At 38.1% G+C, this 17151-nt stretch overlaps 1 protein-coding gene across 1 annotated transcript; it reads left to right on the top strand.

Annotated features, from left to right (window-relative positions):
* The first annotated feature begins 242 nt into the window (after positions 1-242).
* Positions 243-16283, top strand: LBR (lamin B receptor). The gene is made up of 14 exons (XM_075413073.1): positions 243-446; positions 921-1101; positions 2232-2426; positions 4135-4215; positions 4849-5023; positions 5606-5802; positions 6584-6638; positions 8509-8703; positions 10002-10105; positions 10527-10652; positions 10749-10917; positions 12103-12183; positions 12285-12407; positions 13782-16283. Exons 1-14 carry the CDS (start codon positions 331-333, stop codon positions 13940-13942), a joined length of 1959 nt encoding a protein of 652 aa, XP_075269188.1. The 5' UTR covers positions 243-330; the 3' UTR covers positions 13943-16283.
* Positions 16284-17151: the final 868 nt, after the last annotated feature.

The raw sequence follows: 17151 nt of genomic DNA, 5'->3' as shown, positions 1-17151 counted from the left end.
CTTGTCCTGTCACTGGGCACCACTGAAAAGAACTTGGCCCCATCCTCCTGACACCCACCCTTCAGATATTTGTAAGCATTTATTAGGTCCCCTCTCAGCCTTCTCTTCTTCAGGCTGAACAAGCCCAGCTCCCTCAGCCTCTCCTCGCAGGGGAGATGCTCCAGTCCCCTCATCATCCTTGTAGCCCTCCGCTGGACTCTCTCCAGTAACTCCTCATCTTTCTTGAAGTGGGGAGCCCAGAACTGGGCAGAGTACTCCAGATGAGGCCTCACCAGGGCAGTGTAGAGGGGAAGGAGAACCTCGCTCGTCCTGCTGGCCACGCTCTTCTTGATGCACCCCAGGATTCCATTGGCTTTCTTGGCAGCCAGGGCACACTGCTGGCTCATGGTTAACCTGTCGTCCACCAGGACACCCAGGTCCCTCTCCGCAGAGCTACACTCCAGCAGGTCCGTCCCAAGCCTGTACTGGTGCATGGGGTTGTTCCTCCCCAGGTGCAGGACCCTGCATTTGCCTTTGTTGAACCTCATCAGGTTCCTCTCTGCCCAGCTTTCCAGCCTATCCAGGTCACGCTGAATGGCAGCACAGCCTTCCGGTGTGTGCTTTGCCTGGTTTTGATTGTCTCTGATGATGGAGGTTGTGTATCATAGTTGAATAGTAATCTAGATGTACTATTAATACATTTGAACATTTTTTTGTAACATCTAGCTTAAATCTTTATTTTAAGACAACTACTTCTGTCTACTATTCATTTGGAAAATAGATCATTGCTTTTTTTCTTACCAGGCAGGTTTTTGCCTACTTAAGGTGAAGAGTTGTTTAAATTAAAGTTTCCCTTTCGAGCCTAAATGGTATGGAAAGAGAGTAGGGGAAAATGAAGCCTGATGTTTAGCTGTTGTGTATATTGATTTATTTCTCTCTAGGGATTCCTTCTGGAAAATGCCAAACCAGAGGTATGCTGATGGCGAGATGGTAATGGGCCGTTGGCCAGGAAGTGTCCTGTACTACGAAGTACAAGTGACTAGTTACGATGATGTCTCCCATCTTTATACTGTTAAGTACAAAGATGGGACTGAACTTGCATTGAGAGAAAGTGATATAAGGGTGAGTATACATTCATATAATTACTGGTATTTCTAATGGATGATTATATTGATTTTCTGATGTAGATAAAAATACAACTTATAATTGGATAGTCGCCTTGTGAGTTTTTAACTGTGATTTCAAGGAATTGGTGCTAAATAATAGCTTTTTCCTATGTGGCATCTCAAGTAGAAGTTCAGAATGCTGTCTTTAAAGAAGTGTGATTATTTTCTTCATGTTGAAAAAACAGTAGTACATTTGGCGAAAACCAAGTGTGATCGTTCAGGAATTCTGTAGCAAGATGGTTCACGAAAAATTGCTGTCGAGTAGCTTATAAAGGTAGTACCCAGAGGGTTGAGTCTAATTTGACTTTTTTCCACTTCTGAGTAAGAAAATCTGAAAACAAATGCAAACGTGTAGTTAAGAATCACTGTAAATATAAGTAGCATATGCCCTTTAAGCACATACTTAAAACATCTGTGGATAGCTTGTACTGTTTAAGGTCTCCAGCGGTTTCATAGGGTACTTTGCTCTATTTATGACAATTGGGGACTTCTCAAAAAGGGTTGTGTCATATGTATATGAGCACATCCCTTCGTCTTTACATATCTTTATTCATAACAAAAAATGAAATAATGAAGGCCTTTAAAGCTCTGTGTACAAGTGTCATTTCAGTTTAAAATGTGATGATGCGTGAGACAAAAAAGCTATTTGAATGCTTGCTGTAGTTGGCCTGTTCTGAAATCTGCAGAAGTTCAAAGCTAGCTTGTGTGTCTTTATGTGAACTGTAGTTTCACTTTCTGGTGGCAATGTATGTGCCTTGTACATTTACTTATGCAAAGGCTTAAGAGAGGTAGTATGCTTAAGAGCTTGGTGCTCACTTTGATAGCTTACATCCATATCCTGATTTCTGTAGCTTTGACAGCAATTGTCAGCAGTTGGACTTGGAGCAGGATTATTTGGGTATTACCAGTGAGTATGCTGTAGCTGCTCTTTCTTAACAGCCTTTGTACAACATCAGTACAGGAAAGAAGAGCCAATTCTGTAGAACTAGATGCCAGAGTCTTCATCAAAAAATCCCCAAGTTTATAAATTTGTTATTTGGAACACCTAAGATAATATTTTGATTTCTTTTGCCCTCTTCCTTTTAGTCACAATCATCATTCAAGCACAGGAAGAGCCAGTCGTCTTCAAGTTCTCCCTCCAGAAGAAGTACTAGCAGATCTCGATCTCGGTCTAGATCTCCTGGTCGGGCAGGAAAAGGCAGACGTCGTTCCTCTTCCCAAGGCAGAGAACATAAAGATGACAAAAAGAAAACCATTCAGGAAACCAACTTAGCTCTACTGGTATTAGGCTTGTTGTTTGTTTGTGTGTTGGTTTGTTGGATTTTTCCAACAAATTTTTGCTATTTGCAGAAGATTTCTTTTGTGCATACTGTGTTTGTTATTGTAGAAGCCTGCTGTAGTTCATGTTCTCTGAACAACATAATTAACTGCAAAAGTGTATCTCGGAACTGCCTTTTTAAATTTGAAAATAGGCTTTCTAGCTTGCCGAGCTGTGAGGAAATTTTTGAAACATAAACGTATATTGTTAAGTTCCATTTTAATTTGGTGGTACAGTGAAGTTCTTGGAATTCAAATACACACAAATTCTTAAATATTTTAATATTGAAGTCATTGTTAGCAATGTGCTCCCACTTGTGAAATGGCGCATAGGAAGTTAGCCTGCTTTTAAGATGTATTGATCAATAACTGACAGTTAGGTATTAGACTTTGAAATAGAATGAGTTCTGTTTTCATGAACAGATCACTAAAATAGTAATCAAAAACATGTAAGCTTCTGTGGGAGTATTGCTGCAGAATCCAAGTGTGGACTATATATATATATATATATGGCCTTGCTGACTGATAATATTGCAGAACTGTTTTTGTTATATAAACTATCCTGTGAGGATTTATAAGGTTATCAAATTTTTTTTTAAAAGCTGAAATTTATTATGTTTGTTCTTGGCCTTTTTGTGAAGGTTATACTGAGTACTAAAACTGGTTCTGGTTTTCTGTAAGTGAAGCATAACGGAGGTGATCTTTCTCTATTAGGAGACAAAAAGCGTTTCTTTTGCCTCTTGTGCTCTTGGGGTAGCTTCAAGTGATAACTTGTCTGAGACACAGTCCCTTGAATTGGAAACACCTTCTGATCTTATATTGAAAATAGATAGGTTTTAGTTAGGTTTCAGCTACATTAAACCAGACCAGTCTAAGCTGAATAGATATGTTTAGTTTAGTAAATTGCTACTACTAAAAGCATTCTTTGGCACTGAAATAGCTGTAGTTCTTGTTTTGCAGTGAACTACTTTGAGCTGTGTGACCCAGTGCATAGCCTGTGGACCATATGCTTGTTTTGAGGATTTTGTAGCCAGCAGCTGCACTTTACTTTTGACAAAAAGGTTAAAATATCTTTGGTGGTTTTCTCCTGGCTTCTAATTGAGGAGTGGGATTGATCTGTTGTTTGTTGTATGACTGGAATTACCTGGTACATGTCAACAAAGCTTCAGTTGAAATAAGACAAAACAGATGAGTCGTGTCTTCCCAGAGTTGTGTAAGCTAGACTCATTAAAAGAATTTTGGTAAGACAATTTATTTCTTAGAAAGATATTTAATGGAAAAAAAAAACTTTCAGTCCTGCAGAGCAGTGTCATATACAGGACACTGAAATTTCCTCTGCTTTCTTAAGAGAATTACTAAATAGACATATATTTTGTACTTTATAGTTCCTAATGGTGAGTTAAAATAACTTGGAAGCTGTATTTTTGCTTAATTTCACTGTTAAATACAAAAAATATTGGTAACCTTTTCCTTTTCTTAAATGAGTTTTCTTCCCTTGTTTGTGAGCTGAAACTGTTCATACTTTGGGTGTGGAACCCGCTTGTTTTCCTGTGGAGAAAACTGGAGCAGTTGCAGTTGAAAAAAACCTAGTTACTGTTCTTAATTATTCATTATATACTTAATGTAGCTGTTATTTTCAGAAAGCTAAGATTAGGTTTTTTCTTTTAACCAGAAACCGAGTGAGAATAACGCCAGAAGGTACAATGGTGAACCTGACAGTACAGAAAGAAATGACACATCCATAATCTTGGAGGTATGAACATTGTATTTACTTCCAGTTTTCTGTCACATTCCAACTTCACTTTCTCAGAAATCCCTTGAAAAGGGCAATACAATAACAAAAGAGAAATAGAACACAATGTAAAACTTAGAGGTCAAATAAGTTTACTGTTCGGCTAACAAAGTTCAGGGGAGGTAGAGTTGTCAGAAGGGAAGAGTACTAGAGCTGCATAACATCCCTTTTTCTGGTTTATTTTTTCCATCAAACCCTCACTGGTTATTTGTGTTCATTCCTGTGCTTTTACAGCGTGAATATTCAGGGGTAGAAAGTGATACCATTTTTTTTATTTTTAAGCCAAATCAGTTCTTTAGTTCTGGTTGTTAGCTAGTGCGCAAAGTTATAGCAGAAAGGAGGGGAGGAGGATGGGAATGGAAGAGCTGTACTGGAGCTGCTGCTGCTATGTAATCATGGCCTAAGTGATCACAATGAAACTGGTTTTAGCAGGCTCTTCATATAAATGCATAAACTTGAGTACTATGTAGAATAAAACACATTGTATGTTGGTGTTTTATAGTGAATAATATCCTCCTAAATATAAAATATTGGAGTAAAATAAGGTAAAATCACTGGGAAATTTTTTAGTAAATTCTTTTTATTCATTAACAGCACAAGTTGAAACCAGACCTGGACATAAAGCGTGTGCTTGAACAGTACAGCTTGCATCCCATAAAAGAAAAAAAGAAAGAAGAGATATATCCGGAGAAAAAGATTTTTGAGACAACAAAAACAATCGAGAAGACATCATCAAAAACGAAGGAGCTAGAGTTTGGTGGAAGAATTGGTATGTGTGCAAATTGTCATAACAGTTGAAAATTAGCGCTTTCATGTTTTTACTTATTGACCATATTGTCATGTCAAGAACTGTTCTTCTGATTTTTGGACCCTGGTTGCAGAATCCAGAGTAATATGACAGCGCTTCACGTAGTCTGTACTGGTACTGGTGGCAGTCAAAGAACCGTTACTAGACTTGTTTCTCTTGTGAAATGTAGTGAAGATCTTGAGCCTTCCCTTGCACAGTGAGATTTAAATATTTCCAAATTGAATCTAATAAGTATTTAGCAAGGTTTTTACGTTTTCAAAACCCAGGTGCTTCGAACTTGACAGTAAAGTATTCTTTATACAGTTTCAAAGGGATGCGGTGGGTGTGATCCTTCGGTTTGGTTACATGAACCCGTATGGGAGTGAGAAGAATGTCTCTATCCCATTAAGTGGCTGGTGGATTGCCACTGTCTTGCTTCAGGAATAGATAATGACAACCTCTTTTTTGTTACTAAAGCTAATACTGAGTTTTATTAGTGGGATTGAAACTAGGTTTTTATTTTCTATGTTTTATCTTCTAATACAGCATAATGTCTGTTTGCAGGGACCTTTGCATTAATACTTTTCCTGCCTGCTACTGTATTGCACTTGCTGACGATGTGCGAACAAGATGACCCCAGTCTTCTGAACTTCCCTCCTCCTCTCCCAGCACTGGAGAATCTTTGGGAGGCTAGGGTGTTTGGTATTTTTCTTCTGTGGTTTTTCCTTCAAGCTCTGTTTTACTTGCTGCCAATTGGAAAGGTAAGCTGTTCAATAGCAATGGAGTCTTTATGGATAATTAATTTGTATGTTAGGCTGGAAGGTAGGATGTGTGCTTAATGGAGTGAATTGGAAAGCAAATGAATTAGCTTTCCATGTTAAGCTGGAATATGGCTACTGCAGATATCTGTAAGCTTAAAGTAGCACAGTTTAAGAATGTAATGGTTGTGCATTTCACAGTCTTCCAGTAGAAAAGACAGAAGGCATTATGTAGGAGTTCAGATCAAAGCATGGATAAAATTTGTGTGATACCCAAAATTCTTCTAGAGTTCTATCTGGCTCTTAAATTGACACATTGTTTGATACTCAGTTTCTTATTGATAGCCAGTGTTTTGGAAGGTAATCTTCACTTCCGGGAACCTGTAAACCATTCTAGCCATATGTGTGTCAAGCAAATGCTCTGTTTCCATCTCTTTATGGCTAGAGGGATACTGGTGGCTTCTGAAGGAATACTAGAATAAATCATTCAGTCATGTTGTTCTGTTGCTATACATGTTCACAGTGACTGAAGCTATTCTGTTTTCTGGAAGCTGGTTAGGAAGAGATTTTTTTTTTTTAAGTGTGTTTTATTTGAAGCTGTTACCCTTTTTCTTTTGATATCCTAAGTATGCTTTTGAGAACAACACATGATCTTCAGATTTGAATGTGTCCAACTGGTTACCTTGACTGAATGTCTTTGTGGCAGAGATCTCTCCAGTTTCCCTCCCCTGCCAGTGTCCCCAGAATGTACTTTGTTGAAACATTAGTATTTTCTTCTTCCTAGGTTGTAGAAGGCCTGCCCCTTTCAAATGGAAGGAAACTGCAGTACAGGATAAATGGTAAGCATGTTGCAGTTGCTTATTCTGAAATGTGATACCGCTATCTGATTTGCATTGCTCAATACCTTAAGATACAAATGGTGAAAGATATACTCTGTGGTCCAGCTAGGTATCTGTTGTAAATCTTCTGTAAAATAGGATGAGCCTTTTCTTGGGAGAAGGTGGTTAGTGATGATCAGGAGCTGACTGCCCCAAGAGCAAGACATTGCACCACACAGAGTACCTGGTCTGCATCCAGTTGTGTCCTGTCATATTCTTTGTGTAACGGCTAAATAGGCTGTTGCCTATCAGAAGTGGTAGTGGTGTCCATGTAACAAGGACACCTGCTCCAGAGGAAGATGTTCAGGAGTGATCTGAAGAGATCTTATCCCACGTGTCTAGAGGATCTTGGATATGTCGGATTTACAGACTAGTAAGAAGTGTGTTGTAATTGATTTAAGATGTTCATATTCTTGCCTGGCAAAGAACAGTTCTGAGTCCTTCTTCAGATCTGATCGCAATTCCTACGAAAAAGGCAAGTTTCTCATCTAGGTTTTGAGTGTGGGTTAACATATTTCAACAGTGCTGCTTTTTCAGGCTTAAATAGAAAAGTGTGCTTCGATGCCTTGCAGGTATTCCAGACTACCTATTTGATTAGTCAGTTGAAGTTGGACACTGTCTGGTGGTAATGGAATCCAAATGTTTGTATTAAAAAGTTGAGTGGGGTTTTGTCATAGACTGGTAAGATGCACTATTTTGAAGTTGGAATAGGGCTGTAAATCATAGAAGCAGAGTGAATTACATCCTGCAGAAGTGAGTCATATTGAGGCTGCCTCATAACTTATTTTGGTTTGGACTTCTGCCTTTAGTAGGGGCATAGTCCTGTGATTTTTTTTTTTTTCTGTATTTTGATAAAGGGAGGAAATCAACTATGGGATATGGATGGTTTAAAAAGGAAAAAAAAAAGGGGGGTAGGGGAAAGAGAAGCCATCTTCTTGCTGCTGCAAAGGGTAATTCTCAGAGCAGCTTTGAAAGCCTTGTTGAGGAACGGAAGACGACCAGTGACAGGACAAGAGGCAGTGGGCACAAACTGAAATACAGGAGGTTCTGTCTGAAACATCAGGAAACACTTTTTTTCACTGTGAGGGTGACTGAGCACTGGCACAGATATCCTAGAGAAGTTCTGGAGTCTCCATCCTTAGAGATATTCGAAATATCTGTGGATGTGGTCCTGGGCAGTTGGCCAGCTCTAGGTGGCTATGCTTGAGCAGACAGGTTGGACTAGATGAGCTCCGGAGGTCCCTTGTAAACTCAACCTTTGTGATTCTGTGAAAGGGTACTTAGATGAGAGCGGTATACAACTGCCTGCTTACATTTGGACATAGTTCCATTGTACATGATTTTACACTCTCAAAATACAAAAGTTTTTGTTCAAATTTTGACTTTATAGTCATTTTAATATTAATTACTGCTGTCTGTGTCAAGATACGTATGAACATAACTGTATTTTCTTGGAGTTATCTGAACTGTGCCACAGATAAGATTTTGTGACCTGCTATTATTATCAGTAGTAGTAGTGTCAGTGTCTATTTTTCCACTAGAATCTGAAATTGGCTCCTGTGTTGTGGTAAGAAAATGTAGGAGTGCTCAGTGTTCCTGCCTCTTGTCCTTTTGATGAGGAGCACAGGAAATTTCAGGATATAGATAGAATGTCCTAGGTATATTGCCTGGAAGTTTGGACCTCAAGAGCCACGGGATGCGTAAGACATTATTCGAATATAGACAAGTCTTGGAAGAAGTAAAAATCCAGATAGGCTGGACTGGGTAGGTTCTACTAGAAGGATTTAATTTTTTCATTTTGGCTAATATGTTTTTCTTCTGCATCCTTTAGGGTTTTATGCTTTTATGATGACTGCTGCAGCTATTGGAATTTTACTCTACTTTCAAGTCGAACTTCATTATTTATATGATCACTTCATGCAGTTTGCAGTGTCAGCTGCAGTTTTTTCTATGGGGTTGAGCATTTATCTGTATATTCGGTCTCTGAAAGCACCCGAGGAAGAACTAGCACCAGGAGGAAATTCTGGTGAGTTATAAATATTTTGGATAATTTCTCTCCAGTTGTTTGCTACATTTTCATTTTTATTCAAGGCTAGATTTAGGGCTGGTTATTATTACTGTGACTTTTACTTTCTGCCAATGTAGAATCAATGTTGCAAATTAGGTGGCAATCTTTTATTGATGTGCAGATACTATAAAATGCTTAAAGTTTTAGTTTGATTATCTTGAATAGTGTGCACAAAAATATTTTGGCTGGTCTAGTCCCCTAGCGATGAGAGGACAGCTCTTTCCTTACAGTTCTCAGTGCTTGCCTAAGAGGCTTGTCTAGTTTGCCTCATGGTGCCGCTTCTGATGGGGGCCTTTTCCTGAAACAGCTGGGGATGGCAAAAAAAAAAAGCCTGAAAAATCTAGACGTTTTGGCTTTGGGAAGTCAGGTGCAGAACTTGAAATTATGGTGTGTTTCTAAACTTTTCTTTTGCTGTGCACTTTTGAATCTAGTTAGCTGAATTGAGTTTTCAAAGAAATTTTGATTCAGGAGTGAGACTGCCTACCTAGTAAGTGTCAATTATATGCATATGGTTTTTGTAGGACAAACAATAGAGGAGTTGATTAGCATTAAACACTAAACAAACTGCTTTTAAAAATGATCATAAGGTGACTAAGAAAGGGAGTTTATGAACAGAACTTTTAGAGTATTAAAATGAAGTATTCGGATATCCTCAGTTCCTTTATCAGCACAGCGTGTATGTGTGTGGAGGGAAATAATAAATGATCATAAACAGTTTTTCTTTGAAAAGTGCAGTTCTGATCTCTGTAAGTGGCATAGTAGCATTCTGTGGCTGTTCTGCAAAGTGCTTGTTATTTGCTAACTCAGTGCAAGATATCTCAAAGTCAAGGACTTTTCCTTCTTATCCATCTCTTTTGATGGACAGGTAATTCTCACAGCTAAAGGAATTCTTGCTCTTAGAGAAGAGCAAAGAAGTAGGAGGATAAGTAGAATTAATGAATACCATAAGATCATGTTCATGGAAACTGATGTGAGCTTCAGGATAGGGCTGAAAATAAAGAAGGAACAAGTGTAAAGGAGAAACAATCCTGCAGTAACTTCTAAAGTGTTTAGTCCTCCTAATAAATAAAATATTTGGGCCATTTAAAATACAAAGCTAAACTCACACGGTTTACATTTTGCATATACTCTCACACTTTTCTTGCCAATCTAAAGGTGCCTTTTTTATTTATAATGAGAGAACTACTTTATGGGGAGGAGTGTAGTGGCAGATAAAAGAAACAGTATTGCTAACAAAGGCTATCTCTTACCTGCAGGCTATTTTGTTTATGATTTTTTTACTGGACATGAGTTAAACCCTCGTATTGGCAGTTTTGACCTCAAATACTTCTGTGAGTTGCGTCCAGGATTAATTGGCTGGGTGAGTCAGTAATCTTAGTTATTTTATTTGCTTAAGTATTACACAAATTGATTTTTATATATGTAAATAAAATTGGTATTAAGGATATAGTATGTATCTATAAACAGGAAAAATGTACTTGCAAACAGTTTCATGTTGCCGGATTTTTAATGACCATTTTTATTCACTTCAGGTAAATTCTTACATTCTAGCTTCTTTGCTTCGTGGGAAATGAAAACCCTTCTTAAAGTACTCATATGTTGAGGTTATACAGCTACAGAAATGTAGTTAATTGCAAACTGTGGCTTGTGAAATAGGTTACTATGTTTTTTTAAACTGAGATATTGGTCAAAACCATCTATATTAAAATGGCCTGTAGTGTAACAGAAAAGACCGCTGTCTTTTACAAGGAAAATTTGTAATCAAGTATTTTCTAAACTAGGTTGTTATAAACTTTGCAATGCTCTTGGCTGAGATGAAGATACACAATCAAAGTATGCCGTCTCTGTCAATGATACTTGTGAACAGCTTCCAGCTTCTTTATGTAGTGGATGCTCTTTGGAATGAGGTAAATGGCAATCATATTAAACTGTTACCATTTCTAATTACAGTGTTAAATGAATGAGGCTTTGTAAATTCTAAATTCCTTCCTTCTTGTTTCTAGGAAGCTGTTTTGACTACAATGGATATTACCCATGATGGATTTGGATTCATGCTAGCGTTTGGAGATTTGGTGTGGGTTCCGTTTGTCTACAGTCTGCAGGCTTTGTATTTAGTCAGTCATCCTACTGCAATTTCGTGGCCGGTTGCTGCTGCAATTACCATTCTGAACTGTAAGTTACAGTAAATGTGATTGTTACTCATAGTAACTTTGTTTCTTTGAGTTGCGAGGTGAAACTTTAGGATACAGTGATCACATATTCTGTATTACCACAGCTGGTGGAAGCATGTGTTTGGCTACAGTTTAACACAAAAAATGTAATAAATTCTCATTTTATTAAATGAAGGATAAAGGGGAGTCTGGACACCTAGTTGTTCTGCTAAAGCGTGTCTTTGGATGGATGCTGTCTGGAGTTGCAGAAGTAATTTAAAACATTTTGAATGAAGTGTAGCAGATGCCTTTCAAAAGTCTGAGTGACAGTGAGTGCCTCTTAAAAAAAAAAAAAAAATCAGTAACTTTACTAAACCTAGGGAAAAAGAGGCTTTGTTGTTTAACAATTTGCATCTCCTTCCTTGATGCCCATAGTTACAAACTCACGTCAGTGGAAAACACCTCCTTTCTTCTAGCTGAGTGCTTTGAGAGAGGATCTTATGTGTTTAGAGGAACTTTGCACCAATAAGGCTTTCTACTTTGTGCCTTTTACCTAAGTAGTAAACCTAAAAGTTCTTTGCAGATGTGACAAAGGGTATTGAAACACTTCAAAAGAATATGAAGGCATACAACTTACCATGTGCAGTCCTGAGAAGTACATCTTTTTTCTTTTTCAGTTAATATTTTTTTGTTTTTTCTTTTTAAAAAGTCTCTATTTGAAGTATGTTATGATCATGTTTTTTCAATACAGCCTCAGAAAAAGCAAATTTAAGCTGCGTTGTAAAAGTGATGGGGAAGAGTTTCAAAACCAGATAATACTTCATTGTTTATGGAGCAGGCACTGTAGCAAAATACTGGGCTGCTAAATAGAGCTATAATCTTACAAATTGCAGCACATCACCTTATATGAATTTCAAATTCTATGTTAATAAACTATTTCAGATATAAATGTAAAAGTAGATGAGAAAGTAGAGCATCTCCAAAATCCTAAAAAGTTATTCACTAATGTGTAAGAGCATGTGGAACATACGTTTCCAATAGCATTTCTGTCTTCTAAGAGTTCTGAGAACTGGAGAGTTATCAGTTGTTATCTCTGAGGAAAAGACTTTGATGTAGTAAGAGTGGCAGAGAGCCTGAGAGTGCTTTTGTTGAAAGAAAGAAAACTGGAAAACACTGCAAATGCAAAGTAAATGATATTTATTTTTAGGTATTGGGTATTACATATTCCGTAGTGCAAATTCTCAGAAGAATAATTTCCGAAGGAATCCATCAGATCCCAAATTGGCCAGTAAGTGCATTTTTTTGTTTGTTTGTTCAATTGTTATACAGTATCTCTTTGTTGTATGCGCGTTTCAATTGTTGTATTGACTACAATTACTCTATTCACAGATCTGAAATTTATACCCACTGCAACTGGAAAAGGGCTTCTTGTCACTGGTTGGTGGGGTTTTGTTCGTCACCCTAATTATCTCGGTGACATCATCATGGCTCTAGCATGGTCCCTCCCCTGTGGTAAGTTCCTGAAACTAAAGTGGGTTTGATCAAAAATGCTTGTATGTTTTGGCATTTGACTGGGTTTAAAATATAAACCGGTAATCATTTGAGATACTAAAACTTGTAATTAAGTGAATGGCAAATTTCTGTGACAGCAGTTTTTCTCTTGTATCTTATCCTATGTATCTTACTATAGATTTGACTTTTTTTTTTCCTGACATTCCATCATTCAATAAAGATGGTGCTTGCTTGCTAATAAGTTGTTACATTTTTTTAGGCTAGTGGCTATGCTATGGTGTTTTCAAAGGGAGTTCCCCAAAAGTGGGAGTTTGCCTGGAGACAAGGGCTACCACATATAGGGATGGATAGGCAAAATACATTTTAAAATAAAAAAAGATCACCAAATGCAAAGGAATGGAGTTCTGTTTCGAAGTTTGTTTGTTCCTGAATACTTCCTGGATTTCATGAAGTTTACACTTGAAGGAAATGAGGGAGCCAATGGGGTTTTATAGCTTCAAAAGAGCAGCAAGAGTTTCAGAAAATACATCTGATTGTGGTAGTCCTGCCCCTTCTCATTCAAGTTTGAAAAGTTGTTTTGGGCTCTTCCCTTGCTTGAAGGAGTTGTTTGATAAAAGCACAGAAATGAGCATGATGGATACTCTGCTGAGGCACAGTCTGACTTTTGCAGACTGGGACACAGGGGCTTTTGGTAGAGTGAGACTTTGTCACCAAGTGGTCAAGGCCCTGACCAGGGGCATCAGCTGAGAGAGGATGCTGGAGTTCAGATGTTCCTCCATTTTATTTTGGATTTTAACTGAAAGTAGACAACACTAGATTAGCATATACACTTGTAGACAGTATCCTGGAAGAGGGTTCCCACCATGAAAGTGGGGAACTCGGATCCTCTGTCAGCATCATAATGGCAGAAGTGGAAGTGTTGCTGTAACTGCATGGGGGTGGGAGGGGATCAGCTGAGTAGCATGCTCTGAGCAAAGCTAGAGTGAGCACCTACAGCCAAAATAGAGAAAACCCTGTGGGTCTTGTGTGGGGCAGCTCAGCGCTGCAGAGGTTTGACTATTTCTCTGGTTTTGATAGATGAAGAACTTAAAATACGTGCCAGCTTTGTATGCATTGAGAGTAAGTTTGGTAGATTTTGACTGAATTTTAAGGACTATTGGGGGGGGATGGGGCTGTGGGTCTTTTCCTATCTGCATGTACATGTCACAATTTTTGCACTGTCCTGTTGAGTATTTGATGCTCTACAATAAAAGATGCTTTAGTCCATAACAAGTATATGTCACCAGCTTAGTACATGTTGTTAACAGCTAAAATTTCTGGATTTTTTTTTTTTTTTGGCTGTATCTAAACTGTCTTTCTCGCTTTATTCTACAGGTTTTAACCACATTTTACCATATTTCTATGTGATATATTTTATCTGCTTGCTTGTTCATCGAGAAGCTCGTGATGAACATCACTGTAAGCAAAAATATGGTTTGGCATGGGAAAGGTATTGTCAGCGTGTACCATACCGCATATTTCCTTACATCTACTAGAGTACTCCAGATGCCTGATTTGCAAATTACTTCTAAAGTTAGTTTCTTTGCAAATAAAAAATATACCTCTTACCTTTGCACTTGGTCTATTTGTTATTTAGGCTTTTGTAAAAAAAAAAAAAAAAAAAAAAAAGTGACCAAACAGTGAAGTGCATCAACAGGTATTTACAAGTAACCTTAAATATGTGAGTTATGTGAACTGACTGTCTGTGACTTCAATTTTTAAAAAATTGTGAATTTTAAAAAGTCTTGGAGCCCTAATTTTTCAAGCTAAAATTTATCTAGAATCCTGAGTTTACATTTTTTTAAATTGCATTTAATTAAGCACTGTGATGTAAAGTATATTATTTTCTTAATACAATAAATACAGAAATTCCATGCAGTTCATTTTTTGGTGTGACTTGTACCATCTAATGTGAGATGTCCGACTTTGTTGCCTGAGTCGGAGTAGAAGCAGGGTCTTTTTGATCAGTGGATCTGGAAGCAGAGGGTTCAGCCCACATGAGGGGCCGGTGCTGCTGGCTACCCTGCAGCCCCCAGCCGAGAGCTGGCACAGCTCAGCTGGGTGACTGTCCCCTCCTGGCTTTTCATTAATGGGATTTTTTGGTCAGGGAGGTTCAAGGTGGCCCCTTCTGCCTTGCACCTGCAGGAGGGACAAAGGAATGGGATTGGGGGAAGAAGTGAAGGGGCATGACTGTTCCCTCCCACCCCATCCCAAGGTGCTTGAGGCAGTTTCAGCACAGACCAAGGGGGACTCTGAGCTGCTGCCTGGCAGTGCCCCTGACCCTAGAGAGAAGCCACGCTTCTGGCTCAGGCTCCTGAAGGTAGATGATACAACCACTTGTTGCAGCTGTACGCAGAGCTGTGGAAGTGAGTAGTGAACCTTAATCCTGCATCTTTCATTGAACACGGCATAGGAAAAGGTGCAGTGTATGCGTGTTTGACAGAAAAGAATAAAATGACCAGAGTTGGCTTATTCTGATCTTTGTAAATTGTCTTAATGTACCATAGCATTTACTGAGTGTATAATAAAGCCTCCACGTTTTTGCTGTACAGTGTTTGGATTTGAAAATGCGATAGATTGTTTAGAAACAGGAGAAATCAGTAACTAAATCAATTTCCAGTAATTTTTTTAAAATGTTCATTGAATAAAGGTTTTTGTAAATTAATGTATTAATTCTTGAAACAATTGAAGTGTCATTTAAATATTTGTATTGATAGATATGCTATGAAAATGTAGGAAATCCTCCTCAATCCAAAGTTGGTTTGGTTTTTTTTTCAAATTTGGCATTGCTACCTCATATGTAGGTTTTGCCTTTTGTACTGTTGCAGATAGATAAAACAGCTATTTTTTTGCTATTGCTATTTAAACCAACATTTTTTACATGAGCCTGTGGTTAAACTCAACCACTTTCTAATATATTTTTGTATATATTTGACTTTTTAACTAATGTATGCGTTCGAGTCACTAATAATGTTCTTTGTCTAACTGGCTGTAAATCAGGTGCCCTTGCAGTATTTACTTCACAAGTAGCATAATTTTATATTTTACTGAAATAATCTTGCGCTAATTAACTAGCTTTTATTCTTTCATCACAACTGAGAGCTTTTCACATACTTCATACATGAGGTTTATAGTGCAAATTGTCCAAAAAAGCTTATTAGAATCTTAAATATAGTGCAGGTACCTCTACACTTGCTTGCAGGAAGGTTGCTAGTAAATCGGAATGTTGCTATTACTCATCAATTATTTTCAATTCTTTTGAAATGTTGATGTAATTGAAATCTAGCATGTGAGTTTTTCTAGTAAGAGAACCCTCTATTTTGTACACAGGCATTTTTAAAGATAATTGTACATTTGAAGTGTATATAATGTGGCTTGATTGTGAGTTTCCTCTGAAAATCTGTATGTTGGTATTGTAAGGAAAAGATTTTAAGACAAGTACTTTGATTTCTGTAAGAAAGTAGCAATGCCTGTAACAACGCTGAAGAGCACTTACTCGTGTGAAGTAGCAGATGAAACTGGGATACTTTCTTCATGGGTTGCTCAATGCATTAATGGGAAATAAGCAACCATTGAACTGCACCAGTTTGCTGCTGGTGTTTTAAAATGTGATGGGGAGGATGGACTGTGTAACAACTCGGCCTGTAAACTAGGAGATGCTACTGCCATGCCAGTTTTACCTGTTGCCATGCAAGGTCGTTAAAGTGTAATTTGGAGCCCTTGTCTCTCAGAAATGGATCTTGACCAATGATAACTTCAGTTTATTTACATGCTGAGTTTTATGTGAATTTGATTTTGAAATAATTGTTTTTAATACAAGCAAGCCTATAAACTAAAATAAAGCTTTTTTGCTTAAAATGAAGTAGTGCTTTTTTTTTTTCTCCAATTCATGGTGGTGTCTGGGAAAGAAAAAAAAAAAAAGACATTGATTCATCTTGCAAAGCAGAGATGCAACTTTGCTGAAGTTCCTTTTGTATCAGTGGTTGTGGGTTGAGTGTTACGAGCTCGTGTATGGTGCTTCCCTTAGCCTGTCTGGGAAGTCTAAGGAAAGGGGGTCTCTGCATTTAAAAGAAGATCTCCATTTCTCCCTTTTCTGCTTCTGTTTACACAAAAGTTTGCAGATCTCCACCATCAGCGCATTTGTTCTTTGAATCAGCTCTGTCAGCTGCTTTGCTCATCTGCCTGGACTGAAGAAAACCAAAGCGCTAAGGAGTAGGTGGCACGGCAGGGCAAGGAAAAGCAGGTTCGAAAACCTCTGTGGACAGTAACTGTAGTTGTTACTAAGTTAGGAAAAGGTGATTACTGGAGAAGTTTGATGGCTTCAGAGAAACGAAATACTCATCGTTAAATGGGTGAAAGAATGATCAGGCACAGAGCTGGCACAGCAGGGCAGCTGCTGTTGTGACACTCTGACTTTATCCTCGCTCTCACGGTAGGTTGGCTGCTGTGACAAAGTGAATTGGTAAGCCCGGAGGTGACAGCACCCTGCCTCTTTAGGGCGTCCAGTGAAGACGGCAAGGCTCATGCATTACCTCTTTTTTTTTACCCTGTTCTGTTAATCCAAAAATAAAGATTATTTTAACTGCAATAAGACAGGATCAACACTTGTTTTGCCTGTAATATGCTGTATTTTTCCCCACAGTTTCTATTAGAAGTCAAAGCCAAACAATGATTTTGTACAATTATGGGATGCAGCCCAAAGGGT

Source organism: Opisthocomus hoazin, chromosome 2, assembly GCF_030867145.1.
Source record: "Opisthocomus hoazin isolate bOpiHoa1 chromosome 2, bOpiHoa1.hap1, whole genome shotgun sequence".
Lineage (NCBI taxonomy): Eukaryota > Metazoa > Chordata > Aves > Opisthocomiformes > Opisthocomidae > Opisthocomus > Opisthocomus hoazin.
The sequence above is the reverse complement of the archived record's forward strand: the minus strand, read 5'-3'. Positions and strand labels throughout refer to the sequence as shown.

Excerpts from the sequence above, each read along its gene's own strand:
- LBR (XM_075413073.1), top strand. The coding sequence starts at position 331 with ATGCACCCCAGGATTCCATTGGCTTTCTTGGCAGCCAGGGCACACTGC. Across the intron at positions 447-920 it reads GCAGAGCTACACTCCAGCAG|GGATTCCTTCTGGAAAATGC; the intron begins GTCCGTCCCAAG and ends ATTTCTCTCTAG. Across the intron at positions 5,024-5,605 it reads AGAGTTTGGTGGAAGAATTG|GGACCTTTGCATTAATACTT; the intron begins GTATGTGTGCAA and ends GTCTGTTTGCAG.